The following is a 20,714-nucleotide window of genomic DNA, read 5'->3' on the forward strand; positions in this document are numbered from 1 at the left end:
CCCCGAGATTATGGCCCCGGGTTATCCTTCGGGCCTGGAAATGGACTCACTTCTCTGGATTGGCTCTCAGCCCAACAGTAGAAAGACCTACAAGCAGAACTCCTACCCCAGGGAAATGCACCCACCTACCCTAGAGAGATGCACCCCTCAGATCAACCAGCCACGAAACATCAGAGAGCCAGCATTCACATAGCGGGAAAGCTGGACAGACAGGAGTGCACAGATAAGAAGGGCACAGGGAAGGGCAGTCACAGGGAGGAAAGGGGAGGAGAGTTTTTATGGTTAGGGATTGTAGTTGGGCCCTGAATCAAATGTGCATGAAATGTTGAGAGTAAAACAAATCTGCTTTGTAAATTTGCACCCAAATCACAATTGAAAAATGAAATAAAAGAGTAACTGGTGTTCATATATTATTCGGACAGCTTTTCTTTAGATCTGAGCATTTTCAAAATAAAAAGCTGTAGGGAGGTCTTTAAGCTTGCTGGGCATGGGTGTGTGTCTGTAAGGATTGTCCTATTGGCAGCATCTCTAGCTCAGGCTGGGCCAGGGCAGATCTCCTGCCACTGGCATGTTTGCTGCCTACTTACCAACTAGCTTCTTTTTGCACTCAGGTGAAGACCCCCTTGTGGATGATCAAAATGAACGAGACATCAATTCAGTTGCTGGTGTTTTAAAACTGTATTTCCGAGGACTGGAAAACCCACTCTTTCCTAAGGAAAGGTTTCAAGATTTGATATCTACTATTAGTAAGTACCAGTGGGAAGGGGCAGGCAGATGAGGGGCTTTCCCTGGTGAAATGATCAGTTCCTTGACAACTCTTTATTGAAGTTGTGCTACAGCTCAGCACTGTGCTAGGCACAGAGAAGGGATATTATGAAAAATGAGTGACCCTTGTCCTCAAACAACTTAAAACCTAGTTGTGGAAATAATAAGATGGTTTATATTGAAAGAGCTAAAGGGGATGGCACACTCCTGGGTACAGAAGGCACTCAGGGGAGAAGAGGCAGAGGGACTTGGTTTCATAGATCAGAGCTGAGAGAGTGATATGAGCAGTTTTTCAGAAGAAGTGAATACAGGGAATCCTGCGGAGGGTTCAGTAGGACCAGAAGGAAGTGTTCCGGCCAGTGCATGGACCAAGAGTGAGAAGACCGTGAATGCCTTGCAAAGGTTTTGCAGCTTTTCTCCTTGAGTAATGGGGTACCATGGAAGGTTTAGAGGCCAGGTCAGCAACATGACAAGCAAGGAAAATGGTGAAAATAAATTGACTGGGTGCCTCCTCTGATGTCACTAAGTATGAGATTCCTGCTGATTAGTATGTTTCTATAGGTCAAGGCAAGAGTCCAGTTTTGGGGGCTGAAGTCAAGGCACCTTGACTGTAAGATGCCAAAATCCAAGACAACCTTTTGAGGATGCTATTTGAAAAAAAAAAACAACTTTATTGTAGAATGTTTAAAATTGTCCCACACCCACTTTCCTAGGGCTGCTACTTACAACATACTGGGAGAGATTTGCAGCAAGGGAAGTATCCCAGGAGGTGGCAAGAGGAGAGGGAGGCCTGAGTGTAAGACCTTCCCTTAGCCCTTCTGCTCATCCTTCCAGACCCAGCTAATGCTCCAAATCTCGTCTCAGAAATTCCTCACCACCAAGGCCCCAACCCTCTCTGAGCCCTGTGTCGCTAGCTCAGCCCATGACTGCAGATCCTGAGCAAGGCCCTGACCAGACAAGGATGTTGACCTGGCACGGGTCATGATATTACAGACCTGGAATCACACTGTGAACCAGAAAGTCCCTTCTCAGTTCCCTCCCAAACCTTCACATTACATCAAGGAGAAGCTCTTACCTATCAATCTGCCTTTTAAACAGAAAATCAGGCAGGCCTCAGTCTCAGAAATTCTGTAAGCAGGAATGTCTAGCTATCATTTAGTAACACTGCTTTACTTTCATTGTATCTGTTTTTGTCATCTTCTTCTTATGGCAAGTGATCCTGGTTTCTCATTTACAGAGTGATTTAAGGTTTCCTTTTAAAATAAATGTAATTAAGAAAAACAATATTAAACACATGATATGATGGAAGCTGAGCAAACACAGTAGTGAAAGGTAGAAGAATAGATGTGTATGGATAGTCATTAACTCTGTGGGGAGGTTTGGGCAAGACTTTGTAGAGACAGGCCTTGGAAGTAAGCTAGAATGTGCTGGGTGGAGAAGTGGGGCCATCAGTGTGTACGGAGGCCAAGGGCAGGACAGCCCTTTGTGAGAGGGAGACTGTGGATGAGGTGGCTTGGCCCAGGGTTTCTCCTTGCAGGACACTGTTGGCATTTAGGGTAGAACAGTATCTTGTATGTCACCCACATTCAGGATATTTAGCAACCTGGTCCCTAGATACCAAATGCCAATAGCACTTTCTAGTCATTGTGACAACCTCAAAGAATGACCCATAGATTTCTAAATGCTCCCAGGATGGTGGTGTTGTTCTTGGCCTTCTGACAACATAACCAAAGTAAGTCAGACAAAGTCTGGCCATTCTCACCTCCAAGGGGTGTACTACCACATTATTTGAGAAGTACAGCTCTAGATCATCTCTAGATTCTTTGGGAAAGGGTATTGGCTGTGAGACAAGGCAGGCAGGGTTGGATGAAGCCCCATCATGAAGGGCCTTGGATGCAGAAGAGAAATGGGAAAAGTTGTAGTTTAGAGGGAACACACTGACGAATGTGGAGGCCAGAGAGGAGAGCTATATGAGAGAAGTGTATTTTGAGAAAAAGAAACTGGCATTGTTTTGAAAATCAGCCCTACAAATAAACATTAGAGATGTAGCCACTCACTCTTCTTAACTCCAGCTTTCTCTCTCCACAAAGCAAAACCCCAAAGGCATTTTTATCTCCTTACCAAGCCCACCCTTGTCCCAACTGTTAAAAATACCCCTATTCTACACTTATTGGGGAGTTCTGATAGTGTAGTGCCTAAGGCATTTGACTGCTAACCAGAAGGCTGGCAATTCAAACCTATCAGCCACTCCTTGGAAGGAAGATGGGGCAATCTACTTCCATAGTGATACTGCCTTGGAAACCCAAGGAGGGGTTGCTATGAGTCGGATCCGACTCGATGGCAGTTGAGTTTGGTTTCGGTTTTTGGTTTTACATTTGTTGACTATCTTGTTATCTGACATTTCACGTTTATTACAATAGTAAAAAAGTCTACTATTTGACTAACTTATATATCAATGACATATATCTGGCAGTAATGAACACCAAGCTATGAAGTGAGAGTAACACTGGCTGTGATAGTTAAGGTTATGTATCAACTTGGCTGGGCCATGATTCTCAGTGATTTGGCAGTTATACAATGATGTAATTTGACAGTTAAGTAATGATGTAGTCATTCTCCATTTTGTGATTTGATGTGGTTCCTGCATTTTCACATAACGCCAATTTTCACGTAATAATCTGGGGTTTGAAACCTAACAGTATTGATAAGTGAGGAGTGGGTGTACGATTGTCTGTTGTTCTAGGATGATCAGAGATGAGTTCTTGAGCATCTGCCAGGCTCTTTGGCCAATATGTAGCTTGAGAGGTGGTTATTCATTCAACCCTCATTTCCCAAGCACCTGCTATGTGCCAGGCCCGTGCTACAGTTGGTATTTATAAAGACTTTAATAAAATGTAGTCCCTGTGGTGTTTGTCAGGACTTTTAGGTTGCCAATTATAGAAACTGAACTTAAACTGATTGTATCTATGAGGGAATATATTGGTTCATGTATCTAAACAGTTTAGGCCAAGCTGGATCCAGTTCCTTACACAGCATCAGCAGGAATCTCTGTGCCACCTTCACTCTCTAGTAAACTCTTCTTTTTCTTGTAATCCCCAGCTGCTCCAGACTTCCCTCCATCCAAGTTTAAGAGGGCACCTTTCTTTAGATTTCTCCATCCTGAAGTCCCAAGGAAAATGCTGATTGGTTTTGACTAGCACACCCCCTTCCTGAACTAATCCTTATAGCCAGGAGAATGTGATATTCTGATTGGCCAGGACTGGGTCACGTTGATCCTGAGTCAGGCAGAGCTGACTCTCCTTGAACCACTTGAGCTGATGTAAGAGGTGAGAACCAGCACACTTTTGAGAATGAAAGGTGCCCTGAAAAGCCCCTTTATGTTACAGAACTGGAGACCCCAGCTGAGAGGGTACACCAGATCCAACAAATCCTCATCACCCTGCCCCGCGTGGTCATCGTGGTCATGAGATACCTCTTCGCGTTCCTCAACCAGTGAGTGCCTTTGACCTGCCTAGCCAAGGGGGCCCCTCTTTTACTCTGCCCTGGCCTCCTGGGAGGGGATGTACTGAGACTTATGCAGGCACTACTGTTTTCAAAACAGAACAGGAACCTTCCTGGATATGAGCATAGCCCCCAAAGAAGAAGACCTCAGAGGGAGGATTGGTCTTTCCCAGGTGACTTGTGGGTCCCTCCTCTCTTCTAGCCTCTCCCAATATAGCGACGAGAACATGATGGATCCCTACAACTTGGCTATCTGCTTCGGGCCCACACTCATGCACATCCCTGATGGGCAGGACCCTGTGTCCTGCCAGGCACACGTCAATGAAGTCATCAAAACCATCATCATCCATCATGAAGCCATCTTCCCCAGCCCCCGGGAGCTAGAGGGACCTGTGTATGAAAAATGCATGGCTGGAGGGGAAGAATATTGGTAAGATTCCACTCCTTATTATTACTATTATCATCATTGTTGTTGTTGTTGTTCAACAGGAACAGTAAGAAACTCTTCAGTTTTCTTAGTGCTTTATTATCTGTACTTCCATAAACATTTTTTCATTTGAGCTTCACAACAGCCGTATAAGATCAGAGGGTATATCAGTCAAGACTTTCTTGGTTACATAAGTAAAACTCAAACAGCTTTAAACCAGATGGGAATTTATTGATTTACTTAATTAAAAAGTCTTAGACTATGGCTTCAGGTATAGATGGATCCAGGCACTCAGATGTTATTATCAGGACTTGGTCTTGCAGTCCTCCATCCCTTGGCTCTGCTTTCATTTGTGTTGGCTTTATTCTCAGGCAAGAAAGCAGCTAGCAGCCCCAGATTTAGAACCCATTCTCTGACCATCCCCAGTGGAAGAAGAACACTTCCTTTCCAACACAAGCCCAAGAATTGTGTCTTGTTGCTGAGGTTTGGTCTAGTTCCAGTCCGTGATCCAGTCACATTGGTAAAGGGATGTAATGCTCTACTAATAGGCCAGGTCAAGTCATAAGGAAGCAGGAGTGTGACTATCTTCACCTCAACCTCATGAACTGAGTGACTCTTCTTGCTGATTACTTCTCCCATCTAGGAGTTCTCTTTCCCACACAAAATAAGTTCTTTTCTTTTTTTAGTGTTCCACACCAGGCCAACAAGGTTTATTAAGCCCCTCCATATACCTGACAGTGCACTGGGTCATAAGAGGAATGTTTTAGAACCTTATCAAAATCAGGGCTGACTACCTTCCCCAAGCTAAGAGCTTACAATGTGGGGAAGATAGGAAATTCGGAACACAAGGGACAGAGACCAGTCAAAGGGGACCTACTATTTCTTTATTCCCAGTTCAAGATGATACACAGCTATATATTTAAGTATTGTGGTGCTTTCAACCATGTATCTGCAGGAGAGTTTATAGTTTGATTTTCAAATTGTTCTTGGACTCTTGAGTTGCCTTAGTTCTATGGACATATTTGGGCAACTGTTTCAAAGGAGGGAGGTGTTCTAGCTCATTTGTACCCACAAAGAAATAATGGGCCATAGTGATCTCTAATCACAGTTCTCTAATCTCATCAGAGGCACTAAGGAACAAGTTAGTCCCTGTTCTGAACACAAACATTTAACAGCCAGCAAGCATAATTTATGGACAAAGAGGAGCTTTTCACACATTTTTTGCAATCATTACCAGTTCCCTTTCCTTATTATAATATATATAATTAGTGTTCTGCGAAGGACACAGATCTTAACATATTTATCAAAGACCAAAATACAATAACCACACTTTTCCTAATTTCATTTGTTTCCTATGAGAAAGTAAAACTATTATTTACATGGTAATTTTGGAGTTTTCAAGGCCAAGAAGCTGAAGGTCTCTCATCACAGTAGACAACATTCATTCATTCAACTAACCGTTACCAGAGCCCCTGTCATGGGCCCAGCCCTGGGCTGGGAGGCAGGGATGTAACCATGAACAGAATTAAGGGAACTCAAGTGTAGGAGGCAAGAGATCATTCCAGAAGTGAGGCCCGTAGGCCAATCTTGGGTGGTCAGGAAAGGCCCCCTAGAGGAGCAAAGCTGAACTAAGACCTGAAGGATGAACTGGGGTCAGCCCCGTGCTGAGTGGGCAAAGAATGTTCTAGGCTATGAAAACAGCACGTGCAAAGGCCTGGAGCATTCAATAAAATGAAAAGCAATTAGTGTGGCCAAGTGTAGCGTATAACAAGGTAATGGCAAGAAGGAAGATGCTGTAGGTTAGTAGGTGGCTGGTTTTGGAAGTCATTTTGCAGAGTCTGGACTTTATCCAGCAGGCAATCCAGAACCTTTAATATAAAGTCCATATCCCCTGGCACTTTAATTGTGATGTTTTCTGAGAAACCTTTCCTGACCACCCTATACTGGTAGTCTCTGCCATTCCTATCTCTGCTCGTTTGTTTCTGATGCAACACGTATTTCAACTCGCAGCTGTTTTATTTACTGGCGTATTTGCTTGGGCTTCTTTTCTGCCCACCCTCTAGAATGTAAGCTCCATGAGGGTAGGCACCTTGTCTGCCTTACCCATCATTGCATCCCTCATATCTAGTACAGTGCCTGGCTTATATTAGGACTCAACTAGTGGCTCAATAAAAAGTCTATGGGAAGGAGCTCTGGCCTCAAGAAATTTATAATGTAGTGAAGGGATAGCAGGTGGTAAGACAGTACTGACACATTCTTGACTAAATGTGATGGACTTCAATACACTCAGCCACCATGTGCATCCAGGTGACTGTGAGCGAGTATCACCCCTGGGTGGATTGGGGCTTTTGCATACCACATCTTGAAGCAGCCTTCAGGGACCTTACTCCTCAATGGCTTCACATCCCCTCATTGGGTCTCTCACCCCAGCTCTAAGACAAGGGAGCCAGGGTAGATAATATGATACACATTCCTCCAAAAGTTCCTTTCTGCTCTGGCATCTTTGACCCTGTGGTCTTTCTGGTGATAAAATCCAGGGCTTCACCTTTGCCCTCTGCATCTTATAGGACACCTAATGACTGACAACCTTGACCAAGAAGCTATCCCAGCAATGTGCAGGGCTTCAGGGGAGCTGGCAGAGAAATCCAGGGGAGCATCACGTAAGAGGAGGCCATGGAGGGGCAGAATGGAAAAGACAGGATGCTGTGGGCCTGCACCTGATGGGGGTGAAGGCCCAGAGGTGAAGTGGACTGGTATCCATGGGAGGCTGAGAGTGGTGTGAGGGTAGATAGCCCCCTGGTGAGTCCCCTTCCTGTGTTTCCTTGCAGTGACAGCCCACACAGTGAGCCAGGGACCATCGATGAAGTTGACCATGACAATGGCACTGAGCCTCATACCAGTGATGAAGGTGAGTGAGGGCCAAGGAACTCCCCCAAACCAAAAAAACCAAACCAGTTGCCATTAATTGATCCCAACTCATGGAAACCTCATGTGTATCAGAGTAGAAATATATTCTGTAGAGTTTTCAGTGGTTGATTTTTCACAAGTAGGTCTCCAGGCTCTTCTTCTGAGGCATCTCTGGGTGGACTTGAACCTCCAACCCTTCAGTTAGCAGCTAAGACTATTAGCCATTTGTACCACCCAGGAATGCCTAGGAATTCCTCTTGATTGTTCACCAGCCCAACCACAGGGCAGACCTATATAACCCCTACAGCTTTCTGCATCAGCATATTCATCCTTCAGGAGAGATGAGGACCCAGGAAAACCTCCAGTCCCATTGCTTTGTTCAATACTCCACAACCAGTGCTTTATCCATTTACATATCCTGGTGGCCCATGGCCCAGATCTTAAGTGATGATAGTATCCCAAGTAGGAAGCCACCTTTGTCTCCACTCCCTCCACCCCCACCTCCCAAGCAAACCTTTGCTGAGTATCTTCCATGCCAGGCTTCTGCCAGGCACTGGGGCACAAAGGTGAATGAGACTCTACCTTGTCATCCCAAGGAGCATCTGTCTTGTTATCCCACCTACACAGGCTGGCACACAGCTTCCCCATGATACAGAGTGACAAGGTCAGACTACAGGTGTGTCTCCAATGTCATAGGCACCCAAAAGTTGAAGTCCAATGGTGGCTGTCCAGGACAGTGTGTGGTGGGGAAGAAGGCAAAGCCAGCCCAGGCTCTGAGGGGCTTACTGGGCTCCCCTTTTAGACAAAAGAGATGGTTAGTCTCTAGAAAACTGAACCATGGTACACAAGTAATGGGGGTAATATGGACCCACAGTCAACTTATCCTTTAGGCAGAATAGGCACAGCACCTAGAGCCCATGAAGATGTTTCGATTTCTTTTAAAATCAGAAGAGTTGAATAAACATGATTCAGCCTCAATTATTTCACCTTTATACCAATACAGTGGTAAAATAAAGTTTTTAACTATTTTTTTTAATGGAAGTGGCCAGTGAAGGCACAAGTTCCAAGCGCCCACAAAAGTTATAATGTGGCCCTGTATGGACCAAATATAACCCTCTTTCTCTCTTTGAAAGTTTTGTTTGTTTTTAATCATTACTTAGCATTTCTCTTACTAGGCCTTTATGTTTCCCTGTGCAACAAACCCAGGCCCTGCAGGCCACATTTGTCAGGAGAGTCAGCTAGACTTTCTGGGAGGTGGCTAAATAGGCCAGAGCAATAGGTGAGTTTTCACATCCTAGTAGGACTATTTCAGTTGCCAGTGACTGAATCCCCAACATGAACTGACTTACCTATAAAAGGGAATCAGCTCAAATTCCTGAAAAGTCCCAGGGGAGGAATGGCTTCAGGTACAGCTGGATTCAGGAGCTCAGATGATTGTGCAGGGCTTTATTTCCATCTTCCTGTTCTGCTTCCCTCTGAGTTGGCTTCATTCTCTAGTAAGACATCCCTGTGCAGTGGCCTTTGGCAGGTCCAGGCTTTCACCATGCTTTCAGCCAAGAGTCACAGTGGAAAAGATATTTTCCAACAATGATCCTGGGATCAAGTCTCATTGGACTGCCTTGAATCATGAGTTCAAGCATGATCCAATTACTGTAGCCTAAAAGGAAGCTAATGGATCAGGCTTGGGTCACAGATGTAGAAAAGCAAATCCAGATGTAGTGTTCAAAATCCTGAGAGGCTGAGGTCATCCTGAACTGAGGAGAGTGTCCTGTGGAGCCTTTATAAGATTTGAAGGCTTCTACCTTCCGCTTATTAGCAGTGATTTGCTTTCTCTTGCCTTCTTTCCTCCCTTCCTCTGTCTCTATACCGCCTCTAGTCCTCCCTCTCCCTCCCTCCTTCTATCATTTTTACCAGCCCCCACCCCTTCTCTGCTTCTCTCCATCTATTGCTTTCTTTATTGATGGATCTATGTTTGTCTCTCTCACCCCTGAATCTTTCTCTCTGACTTTCTGTCTCCTTAGTTTTCAACTCTATGTGTGTGAGTATGTATGTGTGTGTGTCCATCCTTCTTGCTCTAGATCTGGCTCTCAATCTCTCTTCTTCCACTGGCGGAAAGCCACCTCTTACGTCAAATGGGATAGATTGTGATCTTCCAGGGCTAACTGTGGTTAATGTCATGAGACAAAGTATATGTCAACTGCTGTATGGAAAGTGAATTTGCTCTGTAAATCTTCACCCAAATCACAATAAAAAAAATAATAATAATAATAAAAGACTTTCCAGGGCTGCTGATGGTGGAGGCAGTTGACCCACACTCCCACCTTCCTGGTGCTGCCTGTCATCCTGCCCCTGGTGGTTTTTCCAAAGCTCCTCAGTCTGATGGGCAGAAGGGTGCTCTTGGCATCAGGACTGAGGATGGTGCATGCAAGACAGAGAGGATAGGGCTTGCTACGTCATCGAGGAAGCCACCATAAGACATGCACAGCAGACTTCAATCCCAACCAGTAACCACCTCCCAGAAAATTCTTCTCTCCCCTCCCCCAGCAAAGGCTCAAAATTGTCCTTGGGATGGGATGAGTCTCAGCTTATATCTACTTCCCCAGAACCAGTGCTTCTTTGTTCTTTGTAAAGCTACTGGTTTCTGAGAATGACAAAAGCCGGAAGAATCATCAAGGAAGACTTTTGCCATGCCTGGGAGAGCCAGCTTCATGCTCCCTGAAGGCCTTTGAAGTATTCTGTGTGTGTTGAGGGGGTGAGTCAGGGGCACCCTTTGGATGAAACGAATTACCTTTTCTCAGTGTTTACATTCATCTGCAGTTCCACCAAAACAGTCATAGAAATATGGAACTGTGGGGACAGTTGAGGGTGCTATCTGGACTCAGTGAAAGGTGAACTGGTTTGAAAGCCACGGGAGACCTTTATGGCCATTGGATCTGAGGCAAACCTTGTAACTTCTCACCTTAATTTCTTTATCTATAAAATGGGAGTATAGCACCAAAAGAATTGTGAGGTAACCTATGTAAAGCGGCTTACCACAGTGTCAGGGACAAGTAGGTAGACAAAAAACATTAACTGGCTTTGTATCAACTATGGTGTTGTTAGGTGCTGTTGAGTTGATTTTAACTCATAGTAACCACCAGCCACTTCTCAGAAGGAAGGTTGGGCAGTCTACTTCCGTAGTGATACCACCTTGGAAACCCAAGGAGGGGTCGCTTTGAGTTGGGTCCGACTCGACGGCATGCGTTCATTTTTTTCAGTAACCTCATGTGACGGAGTAGCACTGCCCCAAAAGACTCCCTAGGCCATAAGCTTTATGGAAGCAGGTCACTCAATCTTTCTCCCAGTGGAGCTGCTGGGTGGATTCAAACTGCCAACCTTTCAGTTAGCAGCAAAGTACTTGACTACTAGGACTTACTGTATCAAGTCTAAGTCCTTCTCAATCCTAATAGGGAAATTGAGTCCCAGAGACTTTTACCTGCTGATCAGTGGTAGCCTAAAGCTCCTGATTTCTTTACCTGTTTCCTCTAAGACATTTCATTTGGGGGATCATCAATATCTTCTTTTCTCCTGAAAACACTTGGATGAACGGACTCCAGCACATGTCAAATTTCAAATCAGCCATAGACCCAAGACTGCATGTCCTTGTAGTAGATTAGTCAGCTGATAAATGACCAAATTGGATGGACAGTTTAGTTACTTGGGCATCCACAGTAGAGGGGTTAGGATCCCAACATATACTCTGGAGGACACAATTCAATGCATAACAAGTGGCCACTTTATTATTAACTTGGCTGATGTTCCTAACCTCTAGTGCAGAGATGCAGACAGCTATACCCTAAGGCTTAGACCTCCAAGCTGGGAAGGACTCTCCATTGCTCTTAAACCAAGTCTAAATGTTAGTACCAGCTGGTGCTGCAACCTAAGGCAATGAATGAACCAAGATCATGAGTGAGAAGAGGAGCAGAGAGAGGCTGATGGACAGGCCCTAGATAATTTTATTTGGGTGCAGGGAGGATAAGAGAGGAGACAGGGCATGTACAAGTCCCCACCTTTAGCAGGTAGATCCTAGTAAACCTAATAAGATTAGTTGATGTGTCTGGTGGTGGAGTAAGGTATTGTTAAGAGACTGAAGGGTCTCTTCACCCACGCAGGCAGGGTTCATGAGCTGCCCCCTAGGGTTTCCTAGGGGGTCAGGAGTCCACTGGCAGGGCATGGATAGAGAAGTAGATTCCAGCTTCCTATTGGGTGGATTCCCTGGGTGATGCAAACAGTTAATGAGATCCACTGCCAACTGAAAGTTGAAAGTTCAGGTCCCCCCAGAGGTACCTTAGAAGAAAGGTCTAGTGAGCTATTTCTGAAAATGAGCCAATTAAAGCCCTGCAAGACACAGTTCTACTCTGACATGCATGGGGCTGCCATGAGTTGGGATCAACTTGACAGCAACTGGAAAAATGTCCTGAGATGGGGACGATGAAGGAATTAAGTTTGGGTAGGATCATGTGGAAGCGTGGTAAGGTAGAGAATCACATATTCTAATTTAGATGTGATAAACCCAAATAATAGATTTATTAATAAATGGTGGCTATTATTACTGCTTCTACCACACACACACTTATGTAATGACATCTGCAGGCACACGTGTTTTCTGTTAGCTTTCAGCTCAGCATTCCTCCGTTTTCTTCCCTTTACATTCTCCTCCCTGCCAGACTCCAGACAATGGTCCAGTGACTGCTGGAGGCTCTGTGGGTGGGAAGAGCAGAAACTGGAAACCCGAGAGGCAGCCTCTCTGGGCTCCTCTTAGCATCTGCAAATCTCTGAAGGTCAACTCCTTTATCAGTGCAGGGATCTGGTTCAAAGGAAATCCCTAGGGTGAAACACATTTTTAACCCCCCCCCCACCCGAGTGAAGCCTGTCTGGGTCCAGCTCCTAGGCTTGCCAGCCCTCTGGCCTTGCTGCCTCTGTTGCCAGGTGGGCAGACAGGTTTCCCAGCAGCTCTTGCATAAGGCTGGGTGGGAGATTTAAAGACGCAACAGGGAGGACAGAAATGTCCCTGTTTTATTGAGGTGACCCTGAGTTAAGGTCTGAGTTAATCTGACCCATTTAGCTGTGCTGTAGTTTCTTTCTTTCTTTCTTTTTCTTCTCCTTGCATCACCTGTGTGTCACAATAGCATTTCAAGACATTTGTCAGAGAGCCAGCTGGGAAAAGCTGACTTAAAAGTCGGAGGTCTGCTTGCTGCTGAAGAGTAGCAATCACTGAGATTCTCCCAGTGTGTTGCATCTCACAGCATTCAAGCACAGTCTTCATGTGAGTCAGCTGCTTACCAAGGGAGTCAGCTGCTTACCAAGGGAGCCCTACTAGTGTGTGTGGAGTTAGGGGTGGGGGGCAGTGCCTCCTCCCTCTGCTCTTTGATATTCCATGCTGTCTGTGGCCCTTAGAGAAATATCAAACCTAGTAATAAACCAAACCAGACCAAACACACTGCCATCTAGTCTGTTCCAACCATTAGCAACCCCCAATGAGTTTCCAAGGTGGTAAATCTTTATGGAAGGAGATTACCTCATCTTCATTTCTTGGAGCAGCTGGTGAATTTGAATCGCCAGCCTTCTGGTTAGCAGTCAAATGCTTTAAGCACTGCACCACCAGAGTCCACTAAGCCTGGTAATACCAGAAAAAAAAAAAAAAAAAAAACCAATTCACTGCAATAGTAACAACTAATTCTTATACAGAGTTAGCTGTGTACCAGACACTGTTGCAAGCAGTTTGTGTATATTAACTTATTTAATCCTCACAAATGACCCTATAAGGTGGGTATTATCCTTATCATTTCCATTTTACAGATGTGAAAACTGACACTTAGGATAACTAAGTTGTCCAAGGTCACTCAGGTAAAAAGTGGTAGAGCAGGTGTCCTGACCTTAGCTATGTGATGGACAAGTGGATGGATGAATGGATGGGTGGGTGGGTGGGTGGATGGATGGATGGATGGATGGATACACAATAATCTGTGGTGAATGGAGCAGAGACAGTGAGTGCTGTGGAAGCTCAGCAGAGGGAAGACTCTGTGGGCTGGAGACAGCAGGGATTTCTTCTGTGACCCTTCCCTCTTATTAGAATTAAAAGAAAAGAAAAAAACACAGTGTTAGTATTTTTCTGTGTTAAAGATCTTTGCACTTGGTTTAAAATATAAATACACACACAATCAGTTTTCTACTGAGAGTGTGGGCACCTCTCAGGGTACAATCTATAATAGAGGTTAAATAAGACATAGACACAACCTCCTTCCCAGAAATCTCTTCCCAACATTGTAGCTGGATAGTCTGGGCAAACCACTTAAACTCTCTGCAGCTTAGATTTTTTTGTCTGGACCTATCCATTGGCTAAAGTCCTTGATAATTGTATTCACAATCATGATAGCTGCTATTGACAGAGTATCTGCCATTTGTCCGGACTGTGCTATGCACCTTCATGCATTATCTTCTTCTCTTCCATATTTTTATTCTTGTGAGCATTTTACTTTCAGAAGGATTTCAAGGAATTTAACTTTTAATGTAATTTTAAAATAGACTTTATTTTTAAAAGCAGTTTTAGGTTTACAAAAAAATTGTGCAGGAAGTACAGAGAGCCCCCATATATCCCCTTACCAACCTCCCATGCAAAATGTTTAATCTTGCATTCCTATAGTACATTTGTTACAACAGAAGAACCAATATCAATGCATTATCATTAATTAAAGTTCATTTTAAGGTTCACTGTTTGTGCTGTGGATATTAACAAATGCAAAATGTCATATATCCACCATTACAGTATCAAACAGAATAATTTCACTGCCCAAAATATGCCCCACCCCGTGCTTCACCTACTCATCCCTAACCATTCCTCCTGACCACCTGGCACCCCCTGATCTGTGTGTGTGTGTGTGTGTGTGTGTGTGAAGAGAGAGAGAGAGAGAGAGAGAGAGGAAAAGAGAGAGAGAGATAGAGAGACTTGGGTGAAAGTTTACAGAGCAAAATGGTTTTCCATTCAATAATCCATACACATTCTGTTTTGTGACATTTACTGCAATCCCCACACTGTAACAGCATTCTTCCCACTTCCTCCCTGCACTCACCCCTTCCCTTCGTCCTTTCTTCCCTTCCTCCTCTGCTTTCTTAGCTCTATCATCCCTGGGCAAATGCTGTTCTCTTGATCTCATATGCTTAATTGTTCTAATGAGTGCATATTACTGTTCACATTATGAGCCTGTTTGGCTGCCAGTTGAGTCACGGTGGGCAGAGGGTGTGTGTGTGTGTGTGAAGTTCCTAGCTTGAAGAGTTTCTAAGAGTCATAGTCTCAGTTGTTCTACCAGTCTTCATCAGACCAGTAAGCCTGGTCTTTTTTATGATTTTGAGTTTGTTCCACATTTTCCCCAACTCTATCCAGAACCTCTTACTGTGATCCCTTTCAAAGTGGTCAGCAGTGGTAGCTGGGCACCATCTAGATCATCTGGTCTCAGGGTAATGGAAGCAGGGATTCATGTGCTCCATTAGTCCTTTGGACTAATTGTTTCCTGCATCTTTGATTTTCTTCACTCTTCTTTGCTCCAGACAGGGAGAGATCAATAGTTACACCTTAGATGGCTACTCACAAGCTTTTAAGACCCCAGTTGCTATTCACCAAAGTGGGATGTAGAACATTATCTTTGTGGACTGTGTTACACAGTTGACCTTATCCACTGATGTTTTTACTGCATCTATATTTTTCCTTTTCCCAGAATCTCATATTGTTGGAATCATGCAGTATGTAGCCTTTTACCTCCTAATGTTTTGGAAGTTTTATAGCTCATTTCTTCTTATTATTGAATAATGCTCTATTGTATGAATGTACCATTATCTTTACCCACTCACCTATGGAAGGACATCTTGGTTGCTTCCAATTTTAAACAGTTACATGTGTTATCTTTTACTCCTCATAACCCTTATAGATCAGGCAACTGAGATGTACAGAAGTATCCATGTAACTTGTCCAAGGTCACACAGACAGTAAGTGACAATGCTGGGCAGTACAAGTGCCTCAAGGACAAGAGACATATGCTTATTGTTTAACCCAGCCAGGGTTGATTGTTGTTGTTGTTGTTAGGTACCCTCAAGTATTTTGACTTACAGCAACCCTATGCACAACAGAATGAAACACCACCATCGCCACAATCGTTGCTAAGCTTCAGCCCATTGTTGTAGCCACTGTGTCAATCCATCTCTTTGAGGGTGTTCCCTTTTTTTGCTAACCCTCTACCTTACCAAACATAATGTTCTTCTTCTGGGACTGGTCCCTCCTGATAACATGACTAAAGTATGAGAGGCAGAGTCTGGCCATTCTTACTTCTAAGGAACATTCTGGATGTACTTCTTCCAAGACAGATTTGTCCATTCTTCTGACAGTCATAGTATATTCAATATTCTTCACCAATACCAGATTTCAAATGCATCAATTCTTCAGCCTTCCTTATTCATTCTCCAACTCTCACATGCATATGAGTTTATTGAAAAAAACAATGGTTTGGGTCAGATACACCTTAGTCTTTCAAAATGATATAATTGCTCTTTAACACTTAAAAGAGGTGTTTTGCAGCAGATTTGCCCACTGCACTATGGTGTCTAATTTCTTGGCTGCTGCTCCCATGGTCACTGATTGTGGATTCAAGTAAAATGAAATCCCTGACAACTTCAATCTTTTCTCCATTTATCATGATGTTGCTTATTGGTCCAGTTGTAAGGATTTTTTTGTTTGCTTTATGTCAAAGTCTAATCCATACTGAAGACTGTAATATTTGATCTTCATCAATAAGTGCTTCAATTCATCTTCACTTTCAGCAAGCAAGTTTGTCTCTTTAAGATGTTATCTCCACATCAATCCTGATGGCACATTCTTCTTCATATAGTCCAGCTTCCTGGATTATTTGTTCTGCATACAGATTGAATAAGTATGGTGAAAGGATATAACCCTGACACACACCTTTCCTGATTTTAAATCATACAGTATCCCCTTGTTAGGAGGAAATGTTTGATGGATGAATGTGTGTGTGGAAAGAGATGTAGATTGAAGTGCAGCACAAATAGGAATCCCTTACCTTTGCACCAAAGTAATTCCATGAATAAGCTTTGAGGAGCTCTAGGAACCATTCAAAATTGTGTACAATATTTTGCACAGACGGGAGACCACATATACCATCTGTTTCATCTTCCAAAAGATTAAGAACCATTAAATGTGCTGTAAAGGGCAAAGAGGGAAAGGACTCATGAAAAAGATGGAAACAGAACTTGTGTTAAGATACAGAAGAGAAATAACTTTTTAGGATATTTTCTTTATGAGAACTGAAAACTGAGAACAAGAGGTGTGGTGGAAAATAAGGAATGTCAATGCTCTGACAGATTTGTGGGATGGTAAGTCAGGTGCCAAGTGGAAAAGGGGAGTCAAGGAGGCCATGAAGAGTCACTAGGTTTCATAGAGAGAGAGAGGCACAGCATGCCACTCAGGGCTGCATGGGGGACATGACAGCAACAAGCTGGAATTGTAGGAGAGGACTTATGAATAGCAAGCAGGATAGAGTTAGTGAGGTTGCACAGGTTTCCTGGGCATCTGGCAGTTTGAATAACTCCTCTGACTAGGGGTATAGGGGCTGTGCCTAGGTTTTGGGTACCTGACCCTAGTGTAACTAGGGCTGGTGCATAGTGGCCTAGGGGTGTGAGAACTTGATAAGGCAATGGTTGAAGAGTAGAATTAATCAGCTACTCAAAAAAGAGAGCAGACTTACCTCAAAACTTATCAAGATAGCATTTTAAGAAAATGTATTACAGTCAGCTACCATTTTACATTTTGAGAAATGAAGGCCACAGAAGTTTGATGACTTGCTTGAGGTCACAGAGAGGAGAGTAGATCTAAGCCTAGAACCCCAGCATCCTGAGCCCCAGCCCATGCTGTCTTCAGTAGGCTTATTGTCTGTCCTTCCTCACAGAAGCCAACACCTTCCAAATGAGGCTCCTGGACTGCCCCTCTGCTGACCTCATGGATGCTCTTTCCCTTGCTTTCCTTTCAGAAGTGGAGCAGATTGAGGCCATCGCCAAGTTTGACTATGTGGGACGGTCCCCGCGTGAGCTGTCCTTCAAGAAGGGGGCCTCACTGCTACTGTACCATCGTGCCTCAGAGGACTGGTGGGAGGGTCGACACAACGGCGTGGATGGACTCATCCCACATCAGTACATTGTTGTACAAGACATGTGAGTGGGAATCAAGACCTTGTGTGAAAAATGCTGCAATAGATTAGTGATGTCTGGAAGGGTCGCAGGCAAGGAGTACTGGGTTGTATGCCAGTTATTTGCTCTCCCTGATAAAATACATTTGCTCTTCTGTAAGAATGTGTTCTATCTAACTTCCCTTTATAAAGGGATCTACTTCACAAATATACAAATTGCTCATTCTTCAGAGTATACAGAGACAGCATATGGGGCCCCACCCATCATCCTGACCCCTCTGACAGCCTCCAGGGCATTCATCACCACCATGGCTATCCGTGTCCAATAGACCTTACTATGCACCTCCACCCTCCTGCTCCTCCCTGTAACCAGTGGCCAGCCTGCCGTCTCCTGAGCTGCCTGCTATGCTTTACCTGAGAAGCCACCTCAGGGGACAGGCAGAAACAACTCTCTTCTTTTTGAGTCAATAAAGCCACTGGAGGTTCCTGCACACACACTCCCTATGCACTCTTGTCAGTCTCAGCTGAAATTGATTTATCAGAGAAGCAGCCACCAAGCTAGACCTCAAGGACAGGGAAACAAAATCATCAGTCTTAATGGGGTAGGGGAAGGCCTGAAGCTAGAGAAAAGTCCAGAACCAGGAAAATTCTGAGTGGACTGCCACGGTGGAGGGTCCATGGCTGAAGTCTCCAGGTTCTTAGGGCAGGGACAGTCACTGGGAGGGAGAGGGCCGTGAAAGGAGGCAGGCAGGGCACCCAAACAAGCTCAAATCACCTCACAGGGCCCTGGCTACAGAGGTGAAGGATGGCAGCACCTTCTGCCTCCCTTGCTTAGCCCCAAACCATTTCTGGTGGAGTCACAGACTCAGCAGTCAGCATTCAGTCCTGAACTTAAAGACTTCATTCCCCACCCCATTTCTCCAATGCACCCCCCAGCATTTAGCCTTGCCTTTGCCCAGGGCAGCCTGGGAGAAAAAAATAGACTAGAGGAAGAGAAAGGAGAATGTGGGTGTGGGCAGTGGGGTAGAAGAGGGTCTCTTTTGGAGAAAGTGACTTCAGGAACATGACTGAGGTCATGCCTGGTGTAGAGCATAGAGTGGAAAATGGGTCACCCTGAGCTGTGGCCACAACTGAGCCATGAGGTGTGTGTGGACACAGTGCCTCAGGGGAATCTCAAGGAGCCCTCTACATCCTGATTTCTCTGGAGGGAAGCACCCCTAATTCATATCTGTCCTTCTTCCCAGGGATGATGCCTTCTCAGACAGCCTGAGCCAAAAGGCTGACAGCGAGGCCAGCAGTGGGCCGCTGCTGGATGACAAGGCCTCCTCCAAAAATGACCTCCAGTCCCCCACGGAGCACATCTCGGACTACGGCTTTGGGGGGGTGATGGGCCGGTAGGAAATGCAGATTCATTTTCCCTGCTAGTGCCATGCCAGTTCATGTCTGATTTAGTATAATCAAGGGGGCAGAAAGAAGAGAAGGAAGCTGTGGGCCCTGTGTTCCCCACAAGATGGGCACAACTGGATGGGCTGGTTGGATTTGGCCCAAGAGAGCTGGGTATAAAACAAATCCATCGTGGGGTACAGGGGTATAGAAGGAGGAAAGACATATTGGCAACTCAGTGTTTTTCATTTAAAATAAGAAGAAAAAGAAGAGAGAGAGTTAAAGATTGGCCAGTATTGTTCCTCTCTCTCCACTTTCTGCACCTCCTCCTCACTTGCTGTGGAAGACTTAAGTTGTTACATAAAAATTTCTAACTCATACACACCCTGAAATGCACCATGTAAACAGAAAACACACACCCACTCATGCAGTGGGGGGAATTGACACTCAACACCACCTATTCATTTGGTGGGAACAGATTTTCCAATTTCTCTCTGCTGCCTGGGTATGGGCCAGGCATGACCTTTCTAGGGCAGGTATAGTCCAAAGTATGTGGCTTAAAAAAAAAAAAAGAAAGAAAGAAAGAATAGGAAGCAAAGAGAAAAAGAAAAGCTGACCATTTCTTAACTGCTTTCTTAGTTTCTTAGATTCTCCAACTGTCCTATTCAATTTCCAGTAGAGAGGTTATGTGAGACGTTATGTGATCAATCCACACAGATAGGTACTTGCAGATAGAGCCAAGGAAGTCAGTCCCAATGGGAACCTAACTTTATGACTTTTTCTCAGCAGAAGTCCTGTTGCCTCTTTTTAGCATGCTCTAGTCAGTTCAGCACAAAGCTCAGCATTGAGAAAGGTGATATGATTGGAAGAAAGTGGCAGGCTGGGGTAGGTAGATGAAAAAGCCATGGTCTCTGGACTTCTAGGAAGGCCAAATCTCCTGCCTCTTTTTCTGTCCCTCTTCCCTCCTTCAGCTACTTTCTTCTTTCTTTCCAAGTATCTCTTCCTCTCCCACACTTATGCTTTAGTCCTGTTGGGGTACCCACAGGCATTGCTTAGCTTGGCTGCTGGCCATACTGAACTTGGTCCCCCAGTAACAATCTATTCCCAGCACATGGTCCCTCCTCGCCACTTCCAGCCTCCTCTCCCTTCTCCAGATCCTTTGTGACCTCATAGGATTTACCAGTCTCCTGTGTGGAGAACTTTTCATGTTCCAGGTGTTTTCACACCTGCTGACCCTCACTCTAAGGTGGGCCAGGAATAGTATGCTCATTTAACAGATTAATAAAATGCATCTGAAAGAGGACACAGGACAGCGTGTGACAGAGGCAAGGACTCACCCTCTTGACACACCCTCAGTCCCCTTTTCACTCCATGGACCCTCCACAAGGGGTGAAAGATATCCAAATGCATGATAGGATTGTCTGATGATTCAGTGTTTACTCAATGCACTAGTTCTCTAAGTTCTGAAAAAGCCTCATTTAAAATAAATGGGGGTGGGGGGCAAT

General features: G+C 44.6%; 1 protein-coding gene across 1 annotated transcript in view; it reads left to right on the forward strand.

The window, feature by feature from the left end:
* SRGAP3 (SLIT-ROBO Rho GTPase activating protein 3) overlaps window positions 1-20,714 on the forward strand; it is a 432,226-nt gene that overhangs the window by 406,502 nt on the left and 5,010 nt on the right. The window contains exons 15-20 of the mRNA XM_007945843.1: window positions 612-746; window positions 4,152-4,257; window positions 4,469-4,696; window positions 7,522-7,601; window positions 17,671-17,851; window positions 19,071-19,220. Of these exons, the coding sequence (XP_007944034.1) occupies window positions 612-746; window positions 4,152-4,257; window positions 4,469-4,696; window positions 7,522-7,601; window positions 17,671-17,851; window positions 19,071-19,220 (880 nt within the window). The remainder of the gene's footprint in view (window positions 1-611; window positions 747-4,151; window positions 4,258-4,468; window positions 4,697-7,521; window positions 7,602-17,670; window positions 17,852-19,070; window positions 19,221-20,714) is intronic.

The sequence above is a fragment of the Orycteropus afer genome, unplaced genomic scaffold, assembly GCF_000298275.1.
Source record: "Orycteropus afer afer isolate SDZICR_OR568_19922 unplaced genomic scaffold, OryAfe1.0 scaffold00144, whole genome shotgun sequence".
In the NCBI taxonomy this organism is placed as follows: Eukaryota; Metazoa; Chordata; class Mammalia; order Tubulidentata; family Orycteropodidae; genus Orycteropus; species Orycteropus afer.